General features: G+C 38.5%; 1 protein-coding gene across 7 annotated transcripts in view; it reads right to left on the bottom strand.

Annotated features, from left to right (window-relative positions):
• LOC126367291 (uncharacterized) overlaps positions 1-19,341 on the bottom strand; it is a 177,944-nt gene that overhangs the window by 67,686 nt on the left and 90,917 nt on the right. For all 7 annotated transcript variants that reach the window (XM_050010718.1, XM_050010723.1, XM_050010721.1 and 4 more), the window contains 2 exons: positions 2,012-4,782; positions 1,303-1,403 (listed from right to left, as the gene is read on the bottom strand). In XM_050010718.1, coding sequence (XP_049866675.1) covers positions 1,303-1,403; positions 2,012-4,746 — 2,836 coding nt within the window. In that variant the 5' untranslated portion in view covers positions 4,747-4,782. The remainder of the gene's footprint in view (positions 1-1,302; positions 1,404-2,011; positions 4,783-19,341) is intronic.

The following is a 19,341-nucleotide window of genomic DNA, read 5'->3' on the forward strand; positions in this document are numbered from 1 at the left end:
GTAATATTGAGAAAAAATATTTTGTTTTAATTAACCTCACTGTCGCAACCACACAGTTTTCATCGTTTTCAGCCATCCTAACTTTTATTTTTTTTATGAACTAAACGAGATCCCGAAAATTTCGAGATCTCGCGGGATTGATATTTCCAGCCTGCGGGATCTCGAATTTGCGATTTCGAGTCGGGATTGCATTCCGTAGTAGATTCGGAAAGAGAGCGCTTAGGTAAGACTTATAAATCTTAATAAGATTTTTATAATACAATTTACGACCTATACAATTAAGTAAACAAAGGAAGTAGGTGTTATGTCACATTGGCAGCAATGAAAAACGCAATTTAATGGGTTCTCGGAAGACTGAAGTTAGGTAAGTGTCTATGTATTATGCATGTTAACGAAACATTGGATAGAGAAAATATTAAAACACATAATAACGGGTTCTTACCGCGTTTAAATGGGGATATGTGCCGTTATTATGTGTTTTAATTATGATAATAACCGCGTAAACTTAAAACAAGAGAAAATATTATTAAAGAAAAACTATTACTAAATCATAATCTAAAATGAAGATGAATCATCCTATTTAAAAACACTTTGATGACGTATAGTCTACAAATTCTGCTACAAACAAGCATAAATTAAAAACTATTTCGTATAATGTGATTCCCCGAAGGATAAAGCGGTAACCTAGAAAACGTAGAGCCTACAAAAACGTGCGATAAAATCAATAAAACCGCTTCAAATCCGTGAGCTATGCGCGTAGGACGCCTGTCGCCACCTTTGCGCAACTGGCGGCAAAATCGTGCGTTTGCGCAAGTCCGCCTGTTGTCACTTGCATTGCACTTAACACTTGTAAATTTGCAAGTCTATTTATGAACTTGCATCCGAAAAAATACAAAATTAGTTGCGCAAACTTTATAAAAGAAAATGATGATGGGATTTAGTAGGTAGTAATCAGGTTAGGTATATCATTTAGAAACATTACATTAGAATCTGTTAAAAATATTATTTTAAAATATTGTAGCATTGTAGGTCAAAAATCATAAATAAACATTGTAATATAATCATGTATGTAAAATGTAGTAGATTTAAATACGATGCAGTATCGCCATCTGTTGTCGATCACCGTAAGTTGCGTACAGTTTCGTAACGATCACTACCTAGCGTTACGTGAATAGGAACATAGATGGCGCTGTGTCAACAATCTTTTTGCGAGGCAATACAGTACACATTCTTTAAATTGCAGTTTATTAAGCGTAGCTAATTTCAAGTCGCGTGTTTTCAAGTAATAGCATGCAATTTTACCTTTATCGCCGTTCTTTTGTTTCGGTGTTTTCTGCCATTGATGTCTGACCTTCTGCGACCAGCTGACGGGACTCTTTCTTCCTCGACTTCTTTCTCGAACACTGCAACGCACAATTTCCATATTTGAAATATAAAAAAGAAATATAGCTGCAGATAGGTAAGCCACTCTTCCGGCCTATTCCTGAACTGAGTTGTCTGCAAATAGCGAAAGTGTTGTTTTATCACAGATAAGAATGTTTGCGTTTCTCTTTGGAACTCTGATTACAATTCCCCTCTTATTTGACCGGAGTAACTTTATTAGGTCACCTGTTATGATACCAAATATTGATCTAGCAGTTTTATCAGAATTACATTAGACAGATGTTTTTGTAAACAGCTTTGTTACTATAATATGACTACTATTATTTATCTTTTTGTTTTGTGTGTACATTTTCGATGTTTTTAATATCGATTGCAATATTTGCATATATATTTTATTCGGAAATATCATGTCTTCATGTTGCGCTACGTGTATTAATTCGTCACCTTGGCTTACCACCACGTCACGATTCTAGTAATTAATATTATGCATAGAAATTCAACACACTACCTACTTGCATGTACTTTCTTATCTTCAATTTCTACGCATGCTTGGCCAATAACCGTAACAAATTCATACACGTTCAAATTACAACATTCATTGGTTGAAGTAAGTTTTACTTATACTTACATGATGATCTTTTGTTCTTCGTTCTTTTCCTCATCAGACACGTCAACCCAGTCGTCACTTCTGTCGCTGCCACTTGCGCTGACTTCACTGCTTGGCACTTGGAAAGCAATCTCCTGCCCATTGTAGCTGATCACAGACCTCTGTCCATATATGCTATTCGTTTTCTGCTCACTGGATAAAGTAGATTGGCTTATGTTCGACACTGTATCAAAGGACAGGCGTTTCTGTGCCGCAGATGATAGCTGTTTCCTCAAATTATTCCTCAGCTTCACCATACTCGGACTATTAGGGATGCTCTCGTAGCAATGAGACAAAGAAGCCCCATCACCGTGCTTGATCGTGTCGTAGATATTTTCACTGTCATTGTAGCCCGTGTAGTCCGAAGTGGACACGAAAGAATGCCTGTTGCTGTAGCTCGGACTACTGCCTTTAGATTTTGACTGATGTGCTGGAATCTTTTCGTAAATCCTGTCGGAACCTATTTTCTCATAACTTACAGTGGATGTTCCACTTACTGATTTTGAAATCGTGTAGTTCTTATCGTTTCCTTTAGAATAGGGCTGGTAGCCTTCGGCAATCTGGATACCAGAACTAGAAGTTAAGCAATAAGGTTTAATGGGGGATTTACAGTATTCGTAACCGTCGTCACTGTCTCCATCCCCTCGTGTTCTCTCTTCCAACTGCTCTTCGCAAAGTTCGTAGTTATGTATACTACTCTCGTCGCCCTCAGGGTGCGACCTCATTTCTAATAAGCACTGGTAAATGTTCTCCTTTCCGTCCCTCTGTGGCGACTCTGGTGGCGTCTGTGTCGTCACTTTAGGTATTTCCGGCAACGGACAGTTAATCTTCGAAGATCTATCGGCACTTTTAATCGGTATTACTAAAACGTTTTCGACGTTTTTGGGTTCTAATGGTTCGTAGTCATCATCGGGTACTGGTTCTTTCTTCGGTTTACTTGTAAATCCAACAAGGATTTCTTTATTGTATGCTTCAACCAAATTACTTTCAAAATCTGAATCGGTTTTACTTTCGTTTTTTGTAACTGTTACTTGAGATTCTGTGATAATTTCAAATGATTGAGATTCGTCTTTGACTGAGATTTCTTCTGGATCGTCTGAGCAAGTGATTGTATTTTCATTCATAGTAATACTAATAAAACTATAAGGACTGTCCGATATGGACTTTTCACTGTCCGAGTATATTTGAGTACTACTCTTTCGCCTCCAGAGAAAAGATTCGTTAGGTGTTATTTGAGACGTCAGCTCCTGATATGATTTTTCGTCTTCTTTAGAGTAGTTTTTGTCCGGAGTAAGCAAATCTTGTTCATTGGTATTTGTTATCGTAACGTTATTTTCATTAATATCTTCTTGAATTATTTCAACAACATGAAGGGGCAATTTCACGGAATGTATGTAATTTGTTTTGTATTTCTTTTTGTCATAAATTGGTTCCTTCTTTCTAAGAGCTTCTATATTTTGTTCTTTACTCACTTCCTGCTTTGAAGATGTATCGTTGGGAAGAGGTTTAACTGTCTTAATTTTCGGAACACCATCTTTCACAACAAGATTTTTCGTTAATACTAATGTCGATTTCTTTTCAGGTACTTTAGGTTTTTCTTTAATAGGTATTGTACTTTTCTTTACATCGGTTTGTCTTTTCAAAGTATTATTGTAGGTTGATTGGGCGTTTATTTCACATTCGAATTTCTTGATGACATTTTTTACTACGTTTCTTTCTTGAGGTTGTTTGTCTTTGGGAGATTCAGAAGGTTTTGGTTTAGTTGGAGTGCCATCAACGGAATCTGATCCACTTTGTTGTTCACTTGAATCTTGGTATTTTAATCTTTTTTTGGGCGATTTAGGAATTTTGTTGCCGTCGGATTTTGATCGTATAACACGAATTTTAGCTGAGGAATTGTCTGAAATTATTAGTTTGTCTATTGAGTCCATGCTGGAACATCTTTTTCTATTGTTCCTCTTTTTAGAGCCTCTTCTTTGACGTACTACTATCTTGATATTTGGACTTGAACTGAGTGTGGATGAGGGAGTTGAACTATTGCTAGCGCACCGTGACGTAGACTGCAGATCTTCTATTGTTTTCACAAGTTTAGACTGTTTGATTGGTCCGTTTTGAGAATCAGTCATTAAGTCATTGAACTTTTTTGTAAGTTCCGAGACTTTAGTGCTTGGTATTGTCACAGTTTTCGTAGCTAGCGGTGGCCGTCGATACGACGCGGATGCATTTTTTATTTTAAAACTCACTTTCCTTGGTTGTGGTTCCACCTTTTTCTTAATGTTTGGTGACATGTCTACTGGTAGAGTGCTTACTTTGTGTTTGATTGTATTTATGGTTGGTTTAATTTCTTTCCCACCGCCAGTGCTTCTGGTATCTTCATCCGTGGTGATAGCGATCTGTGCGTAGTGCAATGTCGGTTCTTTCTTTAAGTAAGTACGTGGTAAGGTTGGGATTGGATTAACAGTAGAGTTCAGGAAGGCCTGTTTAGCTTCGTTGATCGACTTTGACCTTTCAGTGACGGGTGGTTTGACGGGGATAGTGTAGACGTATTTTTCGCTTTGGTTTTGTTTGATAGCCATGTTGTCTTCAGGTAGGATGAAGTTTTTGAGTAAAGCCTTGATTGTTCCGTGTTCCCTGCCGTCGCCGTTGAGTCTCTTGATGGAAGACAGGAGGTTGCTCGTGCTTATCGTGTCGCCTTCCATCAGGGTGTTGATAAGCATTTGTGTTGGTAATCTCTGAACGCTTTCCTACTCCATCTGAAACAATTACAAATGAATAATTAGTCAACAGATAGTAGGAAGTGATTTCATTTTTAAAAGTAGGTTGTAGACATGATAAAAAGACTGATTAATGATTACGTATGTACAAATAGATAATCGAGTTAATAAGGAGATAATTAATGGCTTGGAGGTAAAAGTTGTAACATCGAGATGTGACCCTGTGATGGTAAGTTTACAACTCATTATGTAACCTAATTTAATGTCTCGCTTGCATTCGCCTGTGCCTGCCAATAGTTACTGCTTCGGTGTATCCGTACCTGAAGAATTCCTTGGGTGTCGGGGCGGTGGTATTTTATTTACCAAATAAAACAGCAGCGTTGTTCTTGTGTTGTATCGAGAGAAGAAAGAGCGGAAGCTCCGCGAACGAATGCAATTATAAAGTGTTTCCATATTTAAAAATCTTAATCTAGACACGCGGTAGCTTGTCAAGCCAAGTTCAAGAAACAGAACTGGCGAGCCGCACCGACGGATAATTCCACTTGATATCAACTCAGAATCATGGTCTGAATCATCCCTCAAATTTTTCATTACGATGTCACTAATACCCCATATTTGGTTTTTTAATAAAATAAATAAATATACTATATCATAGAGATTGTGTCTGATTTGTCCCGGTACAGTCAGTGAAAGTACGTGTCCATAGCAAGGTTTCCACAGTTTTCCATCGTCTGAATAGTGTATTATGGTACAAAGAGTTTCTCACGAGATTGCACAGATATGTTCCTTGTTAAGCTGCCGACATGTACGGTCGTTAACTAAATGATGTGAGATATGTGGAGGTGAGTGATTGCAGTTGTTTGGATGTAGGTCGTATGGCGTACTATACATTGGGAATAACTGTTGATTAATATAAAAACATATTGGGGGGGGGGTTTGGACCATAAGCCCACCGCGCTGGTCCAGTGCGTGTTGGTGGGTCGCCAGAGCCTCTTTCGTTGAATAGCAGGATGTACCGCGTGCAGGCGAGGTTGGCTTCAACATCAACGGCGAGTACCTGACGCACCTTCGATTTGCCGATGATATAGTCCTAATGGCTGAGACCCTGGAAGACCTGAACACCATGCTCGAGCATCTCAGTAACGCATCCCAACGTGTGGGTCTTAGCATGAACATGGCAAAGACAAAAATTATGTCCAACGACCATGTCGCACCCACTCCAGTTCAGGTTGGGAACGTTACACTCGAAGTTGTAGACCAGTACATTTACCTAGGACAAATAATCCAGTTAGGTAAGTCCAACTTCGAGAAAGAGATCTCTCGTCGGATCCAACTCGGATGGGCAGCGTTCGGGAAGCTGCGGAATATCTTCTCGTCCAGAATACCTCAGTGTCTCAAGACGAAAGTCTTTGACCAGTGCGTGTTGCCAGTGATGACCTACGGCAGTGAGACGTGGCCGCTTACTATGGGTCTCGTGAGGAGGCTCGGTGTCGCTCAGCGGGCAATGGAGAGAGCTATGCTCGGTATTTCCCTGCTGGATCGAATCAGAAATGAGGAGATCCGCAGGAGAACTAAAGTCACCGACATAGCTCGGAGAATTGCAAAGCTGAAGTGGCAGTGGGCAGGACACATAGCGAGGAGAACCGATGGCCGATGGGGCGGAAAGGTTCTGGAGTGGCGACCACGTGTCGGACGACGCTCAGTGGGTAGGCCCGCTACAAGGTGGACCGACGATCTGGTGAAGGTCGCGGGAAGCCGCTGGATGCGGGCAGCGCAGGACCGATCGTCGTGGAGATCCTTGGGGGAGGCCTATGCCCAGCAGTGGGCGTCATACGGCTGATGAATATAAAAACATTGTTTTATATTAAACCTAAGAACCAAAGAAGACCTAGAAGGACGTTGACCAAATTGGAGATGTCCTTAGAAAAGGTACAGTACAGTTCTACTCTTAACCGGCGTGCGTGTATGAAACATTTGATGAATGTGGATGAAGCCACGATCGAAGCAAATGGAATTCCATAGTCTCTGCTTACCCCGGTGGGAAATAGGCGTGAGTTTATGTATGTTTTTTTAAATGGTTGTTGTATTATGAATGTATTTTTTATCCATCGAAAGAGATTGTCACCACGCAGAACCACGCTTACGAGTATAACATATTCTTGAAAAAGGCGAGCTTAAATTCACAAATTTAGATTTTGTAAAAATGAAATCCAATGTTATATTATAGCTTTATGGGTGCCCTCAGCGCACTTTCCCACTGGTGGGGTGGTCTTTTTGATTAGACTTATACATTTTGGACATGTACCTACATTCATTGTAATTTGTATTCATCAACATCACTAATTTAAGAGCCACGCTCTTGTCGGTGTAGCATTCTCCATGCTACTTTTTAGGGGAAAATAGGGCAGTGGTTTCCGTCTTGCCTTCCGCCCCGCAGTACTCTGTCTGACGGGAGTGGGATGGCGCCCAGAGCAGTCTATTTCCTCCGACTCTGAATGGTACTGACAGATACTGCTGTCCTCCGTCAGATTCCAGGTTACAGTCCCTGTGACTCGTCCCTTCCGACCTGCATTGCCGTACCAATGGCTCCCATCTCTGCCTCTGCAACCGTTGAGGTCTTCACGCGTATCCCTGGGCAAGGGTACTACGTTGTACCCCGTAGGTGAGAGGTAGGTAGGGTATTACGTTTAAGGAAATCGTCATTAACACGCAAACCCAGAAAACTGAGACATGATTCTCACAGACGGTTTTCGCCTTTATAAGCTACCACCAATAAAAATGCAAATAAAACTGTAATATAAAGTGAGCGACATGTTTCCAATAGTTCAGGATTTCACGGTCCGTTTGCGACACAATGTCGGTGGAATGCGCACGAGTTGGTGGACAAAGAAACTTGATGTTTTGCTACTTTACCATTTAAATAGATTCACGACTTTTTGAAGATCGCCATTGTCTTTGCAACAGGAAATTAGTCTTAAAATAATAAAATAAGTTGTGTATAAACTACATAATCAGGTAGTAGTAGTTAGAAATAAGGTACAAGATAGGTTACTGGTCTCTGAACTAGGCTGAGCCTATGTTTCAAACGATAAAGTAACTAAATACTAACATGGGTAAATAAATTAATTTAATTAAATAACATTGGAAAGAGTTGAAGAAAAGAGAACCATAATGAAGACTATAGAGAACTGGAGAGGAAATATGATTGGCCACCTGATACGACATGATTCATTTATAACAAACATTATAGAAGGAAGAGAGGAAGGAGTAGACCTAGGAGAACGTTTATGAAACAAATAAAAGTGAAGGTGCAGGTCGTGTCGTATCAGGAGGTAAAGGATTTGGCGGGAAGAAGAGAGGAATGGCGATTACTCCACCGACAAGAGCGCAGCTCTTAAATAAAGAGAGAGAAAAAAACATTGTTTCTCTCCAGGTCAAAAGTGTTTGAAATTTGTACCTAGAATGATATTAATTGAAAGAAATCGACGTTTAAATAGACATAATCTATATATGCAAATAAATATACCTATAATAATAAAATATAAGTTCATGACTATATTTCACATAGAAAATCAGAGGCACAGACATCACACGACGATAATTTTTAGTAATACTCGCGTAAAAATACCTACATTTTAAACTCATAATCATACTTGTAATTAGTAATTAACCCACAACATGCAATATATTCCCACATAAGTTATGGCCCTTTGTGAGTGCGGTGTAGGGTTAACAGATAAAGCAGGTGGGGTCAAACATGGCCCGCTTTCACTGGGACTTGGCTGTAACACGACTGATTGACACGATAATATGTGCCAAGTACAGGGCTGGTTGCAATGTGCTTGGTTAAGGTATTATGTAGATGACTTACTAATGCTGTATCGACTGATTACATTAGGTAGGTACCTTTCCGCCCTATAGAAAAATGAAGACTAAAGATAATGGCCCCGATTCCTGCATACACCTCCTAATTTTATTTTAAGTTATACCTGTCATTTTCTTATCCACCGAAAAGGAAAGGGACGGATGATTGACAGCTCTTAATTTTAGGAAGAATGAGTAAATGAATGAATAACCCGGGCGAATCAAAAATGTATCTCGCTGGTATGCAAACCGGTTGACGTCTGCTGTCAACTTAATTCTATCGGGTTATCACCGAAATTATAGTAGGTAACATCTTTAAATTAAGAAATAAACTACAATAAACATGCATAACAAATGCGTCGCGTTTAGTGTTACGAACAACACGTGTGCCGCGTTTAGATCACCAATTTCATTTACAACTTGCGCCTGCACATGCAAAGCTCGAGAAAGTCCTTCGAATACGTGATGGAAATCAGACTGCTATATGTTGAATGCCGTTTTACAAAGCCATTACAGCATGCCAGTTATCTAACCAACATTTATATTGTTATACTTAGTGGTGCTGGTTCTATCAAACAACATGAAAACTTTTTAAAATTAAATTTACTGTTCTAAAATTAGCTCTATCTCTTTCTTGTACTTATCGTATATGAAGGACGGCGCTATGGAGCTGTCAAAATTAAAATTAAAGTTTGTTCTAGTGAACCTGATTCCTGCAGACCTAATTATATTTTAAGTTATACCGGTAATTTTCTTATTCGTCAAAAAGAAAAGGGACGGATGATTCAATTCAATTCTTGATGAATGGCTTCTGTGTAAGGGACGGATGATTGATTGACAGCTGTTAATTTTAGGAGGGTTGTTTAAGATTTCTGCCAAAAATGTAAGTGTGCTCTATAAATTTTATGCCTGTTTACTTATTATTACCCGTCCCTTTCTTTTTCGGCGGATAAGAATATGACAGGTATACAGGAATTAGTATTATAGTCTCTAAAATTGAGTTGATAGATTTTAACGCTATTTCGCATCAAATTTTCTGTATGGAAGTTTCTTTTTAGTGGTTGTCTGAAATAATTTACTCTAGAGCAATACACCCTTTGTATTCCTTGAGTAAAACAATGTATAAGTTTTTGTTTTGTACTGTTATGTGCAATAAATTATGTTTTATTTGATTACAAATCAGTCTGATTTTACGAGGCTATTACAGCACGCGTGTTATCCAACGAACGTTTATATGTTATGGAGCCATTTTAGTTTTCCCAATTAAGCACCGTGCAACTGACCGCGCACGCGTATGGTCGAGCACAACAAAACGTATTTCCAACGACCCGGTTTGGAAACTAAAGTGTTTTTTAACGAATTTTAACCGCAAAACATAGTATTTAGGGAGCCGTGGTAACCCAGTTGGTAGAACGCTTGCCTCTCACTTTGAGGTCGCACGTTCGAATCCAGCACAGGCCTAAACCAATTGTCGAATTTGTTTTCCAATTGATATTGGGATCATAACTGATTATCACGTGCTCAGCGGTGAAGGAAAACATCGTGAAACCCAAATTCCCGAGAAATGGATTTTAGGAGGTATGTGGCCTAACCTGTATTGGACTGGTTTTCCCTTCGCAGGTTGGAAGGTCAGACAGGCAGTCGCTTCTGTAAAAAACCGGATCTGTCAAATCTTCAGGTTAGGTAAGCGGACCGTATGAGAAACGGGATGATGAACTGTAAAACATATTATTTATTACCTGTTTTTTGCAAATACTTAGTCACTTTTTCACTTTCGTATATTACGCGTGGAGTAATTTTAAATCAATTTAGTAAATAAATGTAGCGCGGCTATCGAGTTTGACCACAACATTACATCTTGATGTTGCTATTTACCCGACTGCCACGAAGCGAAATGGAGGCGCCAAAAAATAATCGAATAAGTATTGTGTTGGGTTAAGTGGTGGTATATTTCTCTATGTTCCTGGCCTTTTTTGGTGAGCTGCGGCACCCATATAACCTTTATGTTTACCATCTAAATATTAATGTGTGTATATTTTAATGTTATAAATGTATATATATGTGTGTCGTGGGTTTTACCTGGATAAACTTTTTTAATTATTATTTCTTTATGTTTAGTAAATAGCCGTGGTAAACATCGCTATTCGAAAGAATTTCAGAGAAATATATCAATTTTCTTGATTCATACTTTTAGAGCGTGATTTTTCCGTAGTCGGATTTTAGTTTTTAAATTTATATTTTTATTGGCATTTTATTTAGGTCTTATGATCTTAGCCTGATCTTTAAATAGGCGTTTGGGAGTGGCTAGCCAGGTGTTGAAGAAAAAACAGTCGGATCTCAGGGTAATCTTTTACAATATATTCAGATTACACGGGTTCTTTACAAGTTTGGCACACTAAAATTAAGAAAGGGCGCGTATAGTGTGCGCGTGGTTCGCAATCGTCCAGAGAAGAGAAAAAATATGAAAGTGACAGATAGCGGGGGCGCGCGGACATAGCGCGTTGCTATAGCGTAATAAAAAGGACAGTCTCACAAAAAAAGTCATATTGACAATGTTACTATGGGGAATCGAAGACGTACCTCCAGATCGAGAGCCCCACGCTCTAACAATTAGACCACGGAACGAACTATGACGAAATATTATATTATACTTGACAAGTAGAATGACAATGTGACAGTGATTAAGTCTCAAGTCATGTTTAAGTCTCCATTCATCGTCAATAGGTACTGTGTCTTTGATTATGATTATGAATACCTTGCCTCACGGCCCTGTCAGCTTTCTCATTCAAATCGTGACCTTGGCTTGATTACTGTAACGGCTAAAGTTGGGCTTAGGAATGTCGTTAGATTACATGTTGAGAGAAACAAACTCTTTGGTAGATAAACGGAAACAAAAAACAATTATTTGTAGACAAGAGTACATAAACAGCCTATATACGTCCCACTGCTGGGCACAGGCCTCCCTTCAATCAACCGGAGGGGATATGGAGCATACTCCACCACGCTGCTCCACTGCGGTTTGGTGGAGGTGTTTTTATGGCTAAAAGCCGGGACCAACGGCTTAACGTGCCCTCCGAAACACGGAATCATCTTACTTTTTCGGACAATCAGGTGATTCAAGCCTGAAAAGTCCTTACCAAACAAAGGACAGTCTTTGTGAGTTTCTAATAATAAGAAATAAAAAAAACATTTCAATAGCAAAGTCAGTAGCTTCAGACTATTCAAACCTGAAGAAAATAGGAAGGGTCTATAATATTTTTATTGTTTGTATTCTTCTATCGTGTGGGTTGTGAGGTGGAGTACCAACTGCATCAACCCTGGTGTCAGGGTTGCTATTGTTTGTAGGTTCTCTAGACCTTCAAGTAGTGGTAAAAAGGTGTGGAGTTCATTTAGCTTAGTTAACCTATGACAAAAAAAATCGATCACCGAATGGTGTGGCTATTCTTACACCATTTAATGTCGCCGAAAATTACATAGCGAGGGTCCTAACACCTAAGGGAAAACATAAATCATTGAACTTAATGAAAAACGAACAATCGTTTGTTGTGAAAATAATTCTCTCTAGCAAACAACCACCATTTCAAAAGAAAGTCCGACCTAATCCACAAACGGATACAAAAACAATACACATATTCACGGCAACACAGAAACCCATATATTGACAAAAGCGTTCAGAATTCGACAGACGCGAACCATTTGAAGCGCCATTGGCCAGTTTGTATAACTGTCGGTAACGGAACCTGCGCCCGCGCCGATGAATCGCAAACAGCTAAAGTAAGAGATTCCGACACGGAACAGACGGGGGAAAAGTAAAAAGGAGCGTGAGATATGAGCGCAGGCGTTATCACGGTTGTTGTCTTAGCGGGGTGGGCAGAGTAAAAAAATCAGAAGACAACTTGTAGCCACTATGGGGCAATACGTTCTCTAGGTAAGCATGTCCCACCCTCGACCCCATCGTCACTTACTATATGGAGAGATTGCTAACGATTATGAAAATTGTCAGTGATAAAAATGTATGGGATTGACATAAGGTGACATGCCAATCCCATATATTTTTATCACTGTCACTGTCGATTGTTCCCTCATTCAGCGCTTATCGCTATCGAACCACTAGGGTCGATTAATTCTTTCAAATATTTTTTCCTCTCAGACGACGCCCTGAGCCGAGGTTCGCGCCCAACTGGGCACCCTCAGGCCTGTTGTCTTAAACGTTGTACCGGGTGAGAGCTTTCAGCGCTCCCCATTTGTCCGGACAAGTAGTTAATGCCACCTGCGGCAAATCTACAATAAGTAACGTCAAAGAAAAAAAAAACTGTCGATTGTCACAACTGTTGCAACTTGGCTAAGGCCCCTGATGAGATTGAAGTCTAATGCTTACGTATCAATATATAATTATATATAAGTATAAATAAAAAAAAGCATTTTTCTGAGTTTGCAAATGTTCAAAATTGCTACTGTGATTTGAGTTTATTGTAAACTTGTATACCTACCTCATTAAATTAGGAAGTAAGCATGTAAATAACAAAATATCACGATTACAAGAATAAACGTAGGATTAGTTTGTCAGTTGTACCATACGTTATGCGCATAGACAGATTTTCCAGCCATATACTCGAATGATTCATAATGATTACTTGTCAACATGCATTATGAAGCAGTAAATGACATTTTAGATAGCTGTGGGCCGACGGAGAGCGCTCTACACGCAATTTACTATAATTTCTAATTTGACGTCGTCGTGTTTGAGATTAGACTTGTAGTTTCTTAGTATGAGTAGTAAAATTATAAATTAGGTACGCGATACAAGGGTTAAGTAAGTTAGTAAAGTTCACTTCGCAGTACGCAGCAGGTAGGCTAAGGCTAATAGCATAGTGTTTGTCCATAAATTGAATAATATTTCGAGCGAGGTTAATGAATTCGCTCTTAAGTTTATTATGGTATATGGATCTGCGGCCGACAGACTCGGTATAATATTTATACATGTATACAGAATTTTATTCACTTTATGAATAGACATAAAGCAACATAGTATAAGCTCCGTGATTTCTCTAAATGCGACCTAAAGGGCCAACTTATTGGAAAATATTGACGAATATATACGAATAATATATTAACATATCCATGACAACTTTCACTTAGAAACGGAACTTAGAGAACTGCATATTTTATGACATTTACACATACATAAACCCACGACCGCAATTCCCAATGGGGTGCGCAGAACCGCAAGAAATTAAAGAGATCTTGACTGTTGATACGAAGTTTTAAGATGGATATGATGAACCTTATGGTGACGAAATGGAGTGGAGTGGAGTGGTGGAGGTGGTGGTTGTCCATAACAATTATCCATCATGATGGAAAGGATAACATCCTAAGGCCTTACTAACGGATCCCGAATATGACTACCACGGATTCATATCACGGATCATAATTTATAGTAATTCAATAGGACATCAGAATCATTTATTCAACGTAATTAGTATAGATAAACTTGCTGAAGGTCCATATATATTTTTTTGAATTTAGGTATTATTTCGCAAGGTGTTATGGCTAAGGAGAAGAAATGACAAGAAACTGCAACAGCAACACTTCTTTTAAATCAATGAGGGTATACCTATACCTACATTGCAAGTTATTTAATAACTAGAGGAACACATTTAATACACAGACATTTTTAACATTTATAGGTAACCTTTTATCTTACAATAAGCATATTTTTCCATAAAGTAAGATTCACATGAACTTTCAATTTATTTTCTGACAAATTAAAAATATTATCTGGTATTTTATTGTAAACACGTATACATAACCCCAAAAAAGATGAATTTAATTTATTTAATCTAGAATTTTGAATAGAAATTTTATTTTTATTCCTTGTATTGTAAGTATCCTAGAATACTACTGCCGTTACAAAGAGAAATGGCGAAAAAAATTCTGACTCGGACGGGACTAGAACCCGTAGCTCTTGTCAAGCCGGGACGGGCGTGTTAACCGTTACACCACCGGGTCCTCCTCCTGTCTGTCCATGTGAAATTCTTCGATCTATGTATAGTCATTAAGCCGCGACTTCGACAGTCATTGGTTTATGTTGTGGTCTCTTTCTCTATTTGTAGAGTAATCGCCATTCCTCTCTTCTTCCAGCCAAAACCTTCACCTCCCGATACGACACAACCTGCACCTTCTCTTTTATTTGTTTCATAAATGTTCTCCTAGGTCTACCCCTTTCTCTTTTCCCTTCAATTTTTCCTTCTATAATGTTTGTTATAAATGAATCGTGTCGTATAAGGTGGCCAATCATATTTCCTCTCCGGTTCTCTATAGTCTTCAATATATATGTTGTGTTAAAATGTAAATATTATACAACAGTTGGGAATACATTTCTTACACACTATTGTGGTTACTTTCGCGAATGGAAGTAAAAAACGGAAGAGAACTTACATCATAGCTACTTATCTATCTCTTTACAATACATAATATTTTTTGTTTGTTTTTAAATTAGTGGTTATGTTAGTGCTATTTGAAAGTCTAATATGTTCGACAACCGTTTCGAAAGGTGTTATGGCTGTGGAAGAAACGAAAGATTCGTTTCTGATGCGTTTTTTTACATATAAAGTATATAAATCATCAAACCTGTGTCATAAAAGGGGTAGGCAGAAGTGTAAAATACAGACTGTTCCTCCTCGCCAGTTATGTTTAAGTCCCATGTAATAGGGGCCGTGTCTATTGCGTATGTAATTGTTAGGGGCCGTCCATTATGATGTTTTTTTTTGGCATTTTTAACCCCCCCCTCCCTTGGTGATACATGGTGAGGTTCAAGACTACCCCCCGCCCTATCCTATATCACGTGTATTTTTAGTACCTACCAAAATAATTGCACGAAACGCCACTTTTCGGTTCAGTATCGCGCGTTTGCCGAAAAAATAAATACTCGTGATATATTACTACACCCCCCTTCCCCCTTATGATATTTCGCGATTTTTTTCATGGACCCCTCCCCCCTCTCGAGCCTCGCATGATTAATGGACGGCCCTTTAACAGGTCAAATATATAAATAATCGTTTTTTTTTTTAATTTTAGACTTGTTTCTTTTGGAATAGTCTAGATTGTGGTCCTGTGGTTCACTGGCTTGTTTCACAAACGGGGAGCGCCAGTTCGAACCCCGGTACCGCACGTGCACCAATGAGTTATTAATTTATCTAAGTGCAGTTTTCCCTAACACAGTTGGCTCGACCATTAGACGGCGATACGGCTCACCGCCTATCACGTTCGTCTAACACAAAGCTCGGTGAGGTGTGGATACTTAATTCTGACGCGAGTTGGATGGCGCCCAGAGTAGTCTATTCCAAAGCCGTATCAAGACTCCTGTCCCCCGCCTCTGAATAGTACTGATATTTACTGCTGCCCTCTGATAATAAAAATAAATAAATATAAAAAATAATAAATAAATAAAATCATCATCATTAATTTAAGAGCCACGCTCTTGTCGGTGTAGCATTTTCCATTCCAGTCTGGTTTATTCCAGTGTAATAAATAAATATTATATTAATAATATATATGTAATATTCTTCCCTGATATACATACCGGAAATACCTTATTTATAATTTACAAAGTACCACCACTTCTTTTCCCGTCCTTATTATGACGTCACCTGAATCACGGAAAAAGTAAAGTTGTTTCCATGTAAAATAATATTTAATTCGTCAGTTTGTTGGCACAGGCTGTCTTAATGGTTCATTGTTCTTTAATTAAGGAACGTTTAAATGAGGCTCGACTGTTGATTTATTGTTGAGGCCTCTAGGGTACCTAGTTATTGTAACACGACCTAGGTTATTCCCTGTCCTCGTCATAGTTCCTAATTCCTTATTTATTTATTTTATTCGAGATTGTTTTACATAAAGATATTAAGTTATACAATGTAATTCCTGTAAACACCATCTAATTTTATTTTAAGTTATATCTATCATTTACTTATCCGCCAAAAAGGAAAGGGACGGGTAATCGACAAGCCGACGGGTAATCAATAAAATTTATGGAACACACGTCAATTTTAAGCACAAATCTAAAACAACCGTCTAAAAATTTTACACTGGCCAATAACCCGACAGAATAATGTTGACAGCACACGTCAAACGGTTTGCATACCAGCGAGATACCTTTTTGATTGGCCCGGGTTATTCATTCATTTGCTCATTCTTCCTAAAATTAAGAGCTGTCAATCATCCGTCCCTGGTATGCAAACCGTTTGACGTGTGCTGTCAAATTAATTCTGTCGAGTTATCGGCCATTGTAAAATTTTTAGAGGGTTTTATTATTATGTTAGAATGCATTAACCCGCTACTATTATTATTTGTACAAAATTTTCCTGTACCCAAAGGTTGACTGGAAGAAATTTCTACATGAGCAATAAGGCCGCCTGTTGTGCTTTTCTGTATATGTTGTCCTTATCTCTGTATTTTGTGTCAATTGTGCTCAATACTCGTAAAGTATTTTATCTATCTATCTATCTATAAAATAAAAAGTCAAGGGTCATTTTAAATTGGTTGGGTTATAATCATCAGTGGTCAGAAGACAATGGACGGATGCTTGTTGTGATTGAATGTGTTTAGACAGCCAATGACAGGAAAGTTAAGACGACTTTGACTTTTAACCGACTTCAAAAAGAAGAAGGTTATAAAGATGCGGAAGGAAGTCCTACAGACAGTCCTACAGTACCTATACATAATCTCACGACAGTTATAACTATCGGGGAATCGGCCTATCCGGAGCGACCTATCAAAAAAATCACTCTTGAGATCTCTGGTTTGCTTAGGACATGCAAAAAAAAATATAAACCAAAACACTTGAGGGAATCACCAAAACAAAACAGGTAAAACATACGGGTTAAAACTTTCCATTGGGATTTGGGATTCACCGCGAGACCGCTTGTCTTTACTTTTTTAAGTTTTCAAAGAATTGAGATTACGGCACTACTGATGATGTAGGTATAATATTATGTTTTAACATTGGATGGCACAGAAACTTTAACGTATTGATCGTCGTGTACTAGATTCAAGATAAATTATTAAATTCTGATTACTAAATAAAGACAAATCTAAAACTAACGAAAAACATTTTCTTTTTTCTATTTAACTTATTTAAGAATTTTAATCAAGAAAAAGGTAATAATAAGTCCGACATTTTATCACGTTGAATAGGCTAGTTTCCAACTAGTCAAATCAGTTACTTTTTACTAAACGTCAAAACACAGAACTACTACGGAATTTGTATGAAATAGCACAGTGTGACGTCATAGAAAAACGTGATAAAATGTCGGACTTAGTATTACGTTTTTCTTGATTAAAATTCATACATACATACATACATAAACTCACGCCCGTAATCCCTAATGGGGTGGGCAGAGCCACAAGTAATCAAAGACAACTTGCAGCCACTGTTGATACGATGTCGTAAGCTATGATGAACCTTATGGTGATAAGGGATCAGCCTATCGCCCATAATATTAGCCCATCATGTTAGAGGACACAATCCCTCTGTCGGTTTTTACGACATGCCCGGGAAGACAAGCACGTTTTCTATGTTTTTTAAAATTCATAAATAAGTTAAATTGAAAAAGAAAATGATTTTCGTTAATTCTAGGTCCGTCTTTATTTAGTACTTAATCAGAATTTCATTATTTATCTCGAACCTAGTACACGACCCAATTAAGTAACAATGAGTAGGTACGGCGTTTGACAGCTTTTATTGATGACGTCACTGGACAATATTTCTATACAAACTCCGAAGAAAACTTTGGTTTTGACGTTTCGTAAAAAGTATCTCATTTGACTAGGTTGTCAAGTAGCCTATTGGGACTAAGTATAGTCCTGAGCTTATCTGTGTTATGTTTATGTTCATAGTACACGATGTCGAAAGGGAATCTCAATTCACTTCCAAACGGAATCAAGGCTGTCTAAACGGCCGGACACGGCGCGTACAATAAGTATTGTGTAGGAACAATACAATAGCCACAACATACAGTTACATGGTATTTAATACCTGCTACCGATGTGTGAAGGCTTTAGTTCGAACTCTAGTGTTAAAAGGGAGAGTTCACCCAAGGTAGTCTGCATACATTAGTAATAAGTTACAATTTCCGTTCTGAAATACGATATCTGTAAATCGATGAATACATTAAGTTGAATTGATTAACAAGTTCATACTTAGTTGGCGTGAACCTCAGTTCAGGGTGTCTACTCCTGAGTCGAAGAGAGGATTAAATTTGAACGGATCTATCGACGCAAGCGGAGTTGATAGTTTTTTTCTTGATGTGATTTATTGTAGATTTGCCGCAGATGGCATTAACTACTTGGCGGGACAAATCGGGAGCGTTGAAAATTTAAGACAAGAGGCCTGAAAGTGGCCAGTTGGGCACAAAGCTCGAAGGGGTGATAGAGATAAGCGCTGAAGGAGGGAAAATGTTGACTACGCCAGCGGGATCGGTATGGGACACGGAATAGAAGAAAGAGGTTGGAAAGGCCCTAATGCGCATTTTGTATGAGAACCGCTGTCGCCGGCTCAACTCCACTGTCTTTTACCACTACTCCTGCAAACAGATAACTACGATAGCTCCACTGCTTCTCAAATTCGATAGCCACTTTACCAATCTATATTTCATGTGATAGGTTGCGTTGATGTGGTGTGTGAATTTATCATTTCTTTTCGTAAGATAGGTACTCCATACACAAGTATTTTAA

Source organism: Pectinophora gossypiella, chromosome 6, assembly GCF_024362695.1.
Source record: "Pectinophora gossypiella chromosome 6, ilPecGoss1.1, whole genome shotgun sequence".
NCBI classification, from domain to species: domain Eukaryota; kingdom Metazoa; phylum Arthropoda; class Insecta; order Lepidoptera; family Gelechiidae; genus Pectinophora; species Pectinophora gossypiella.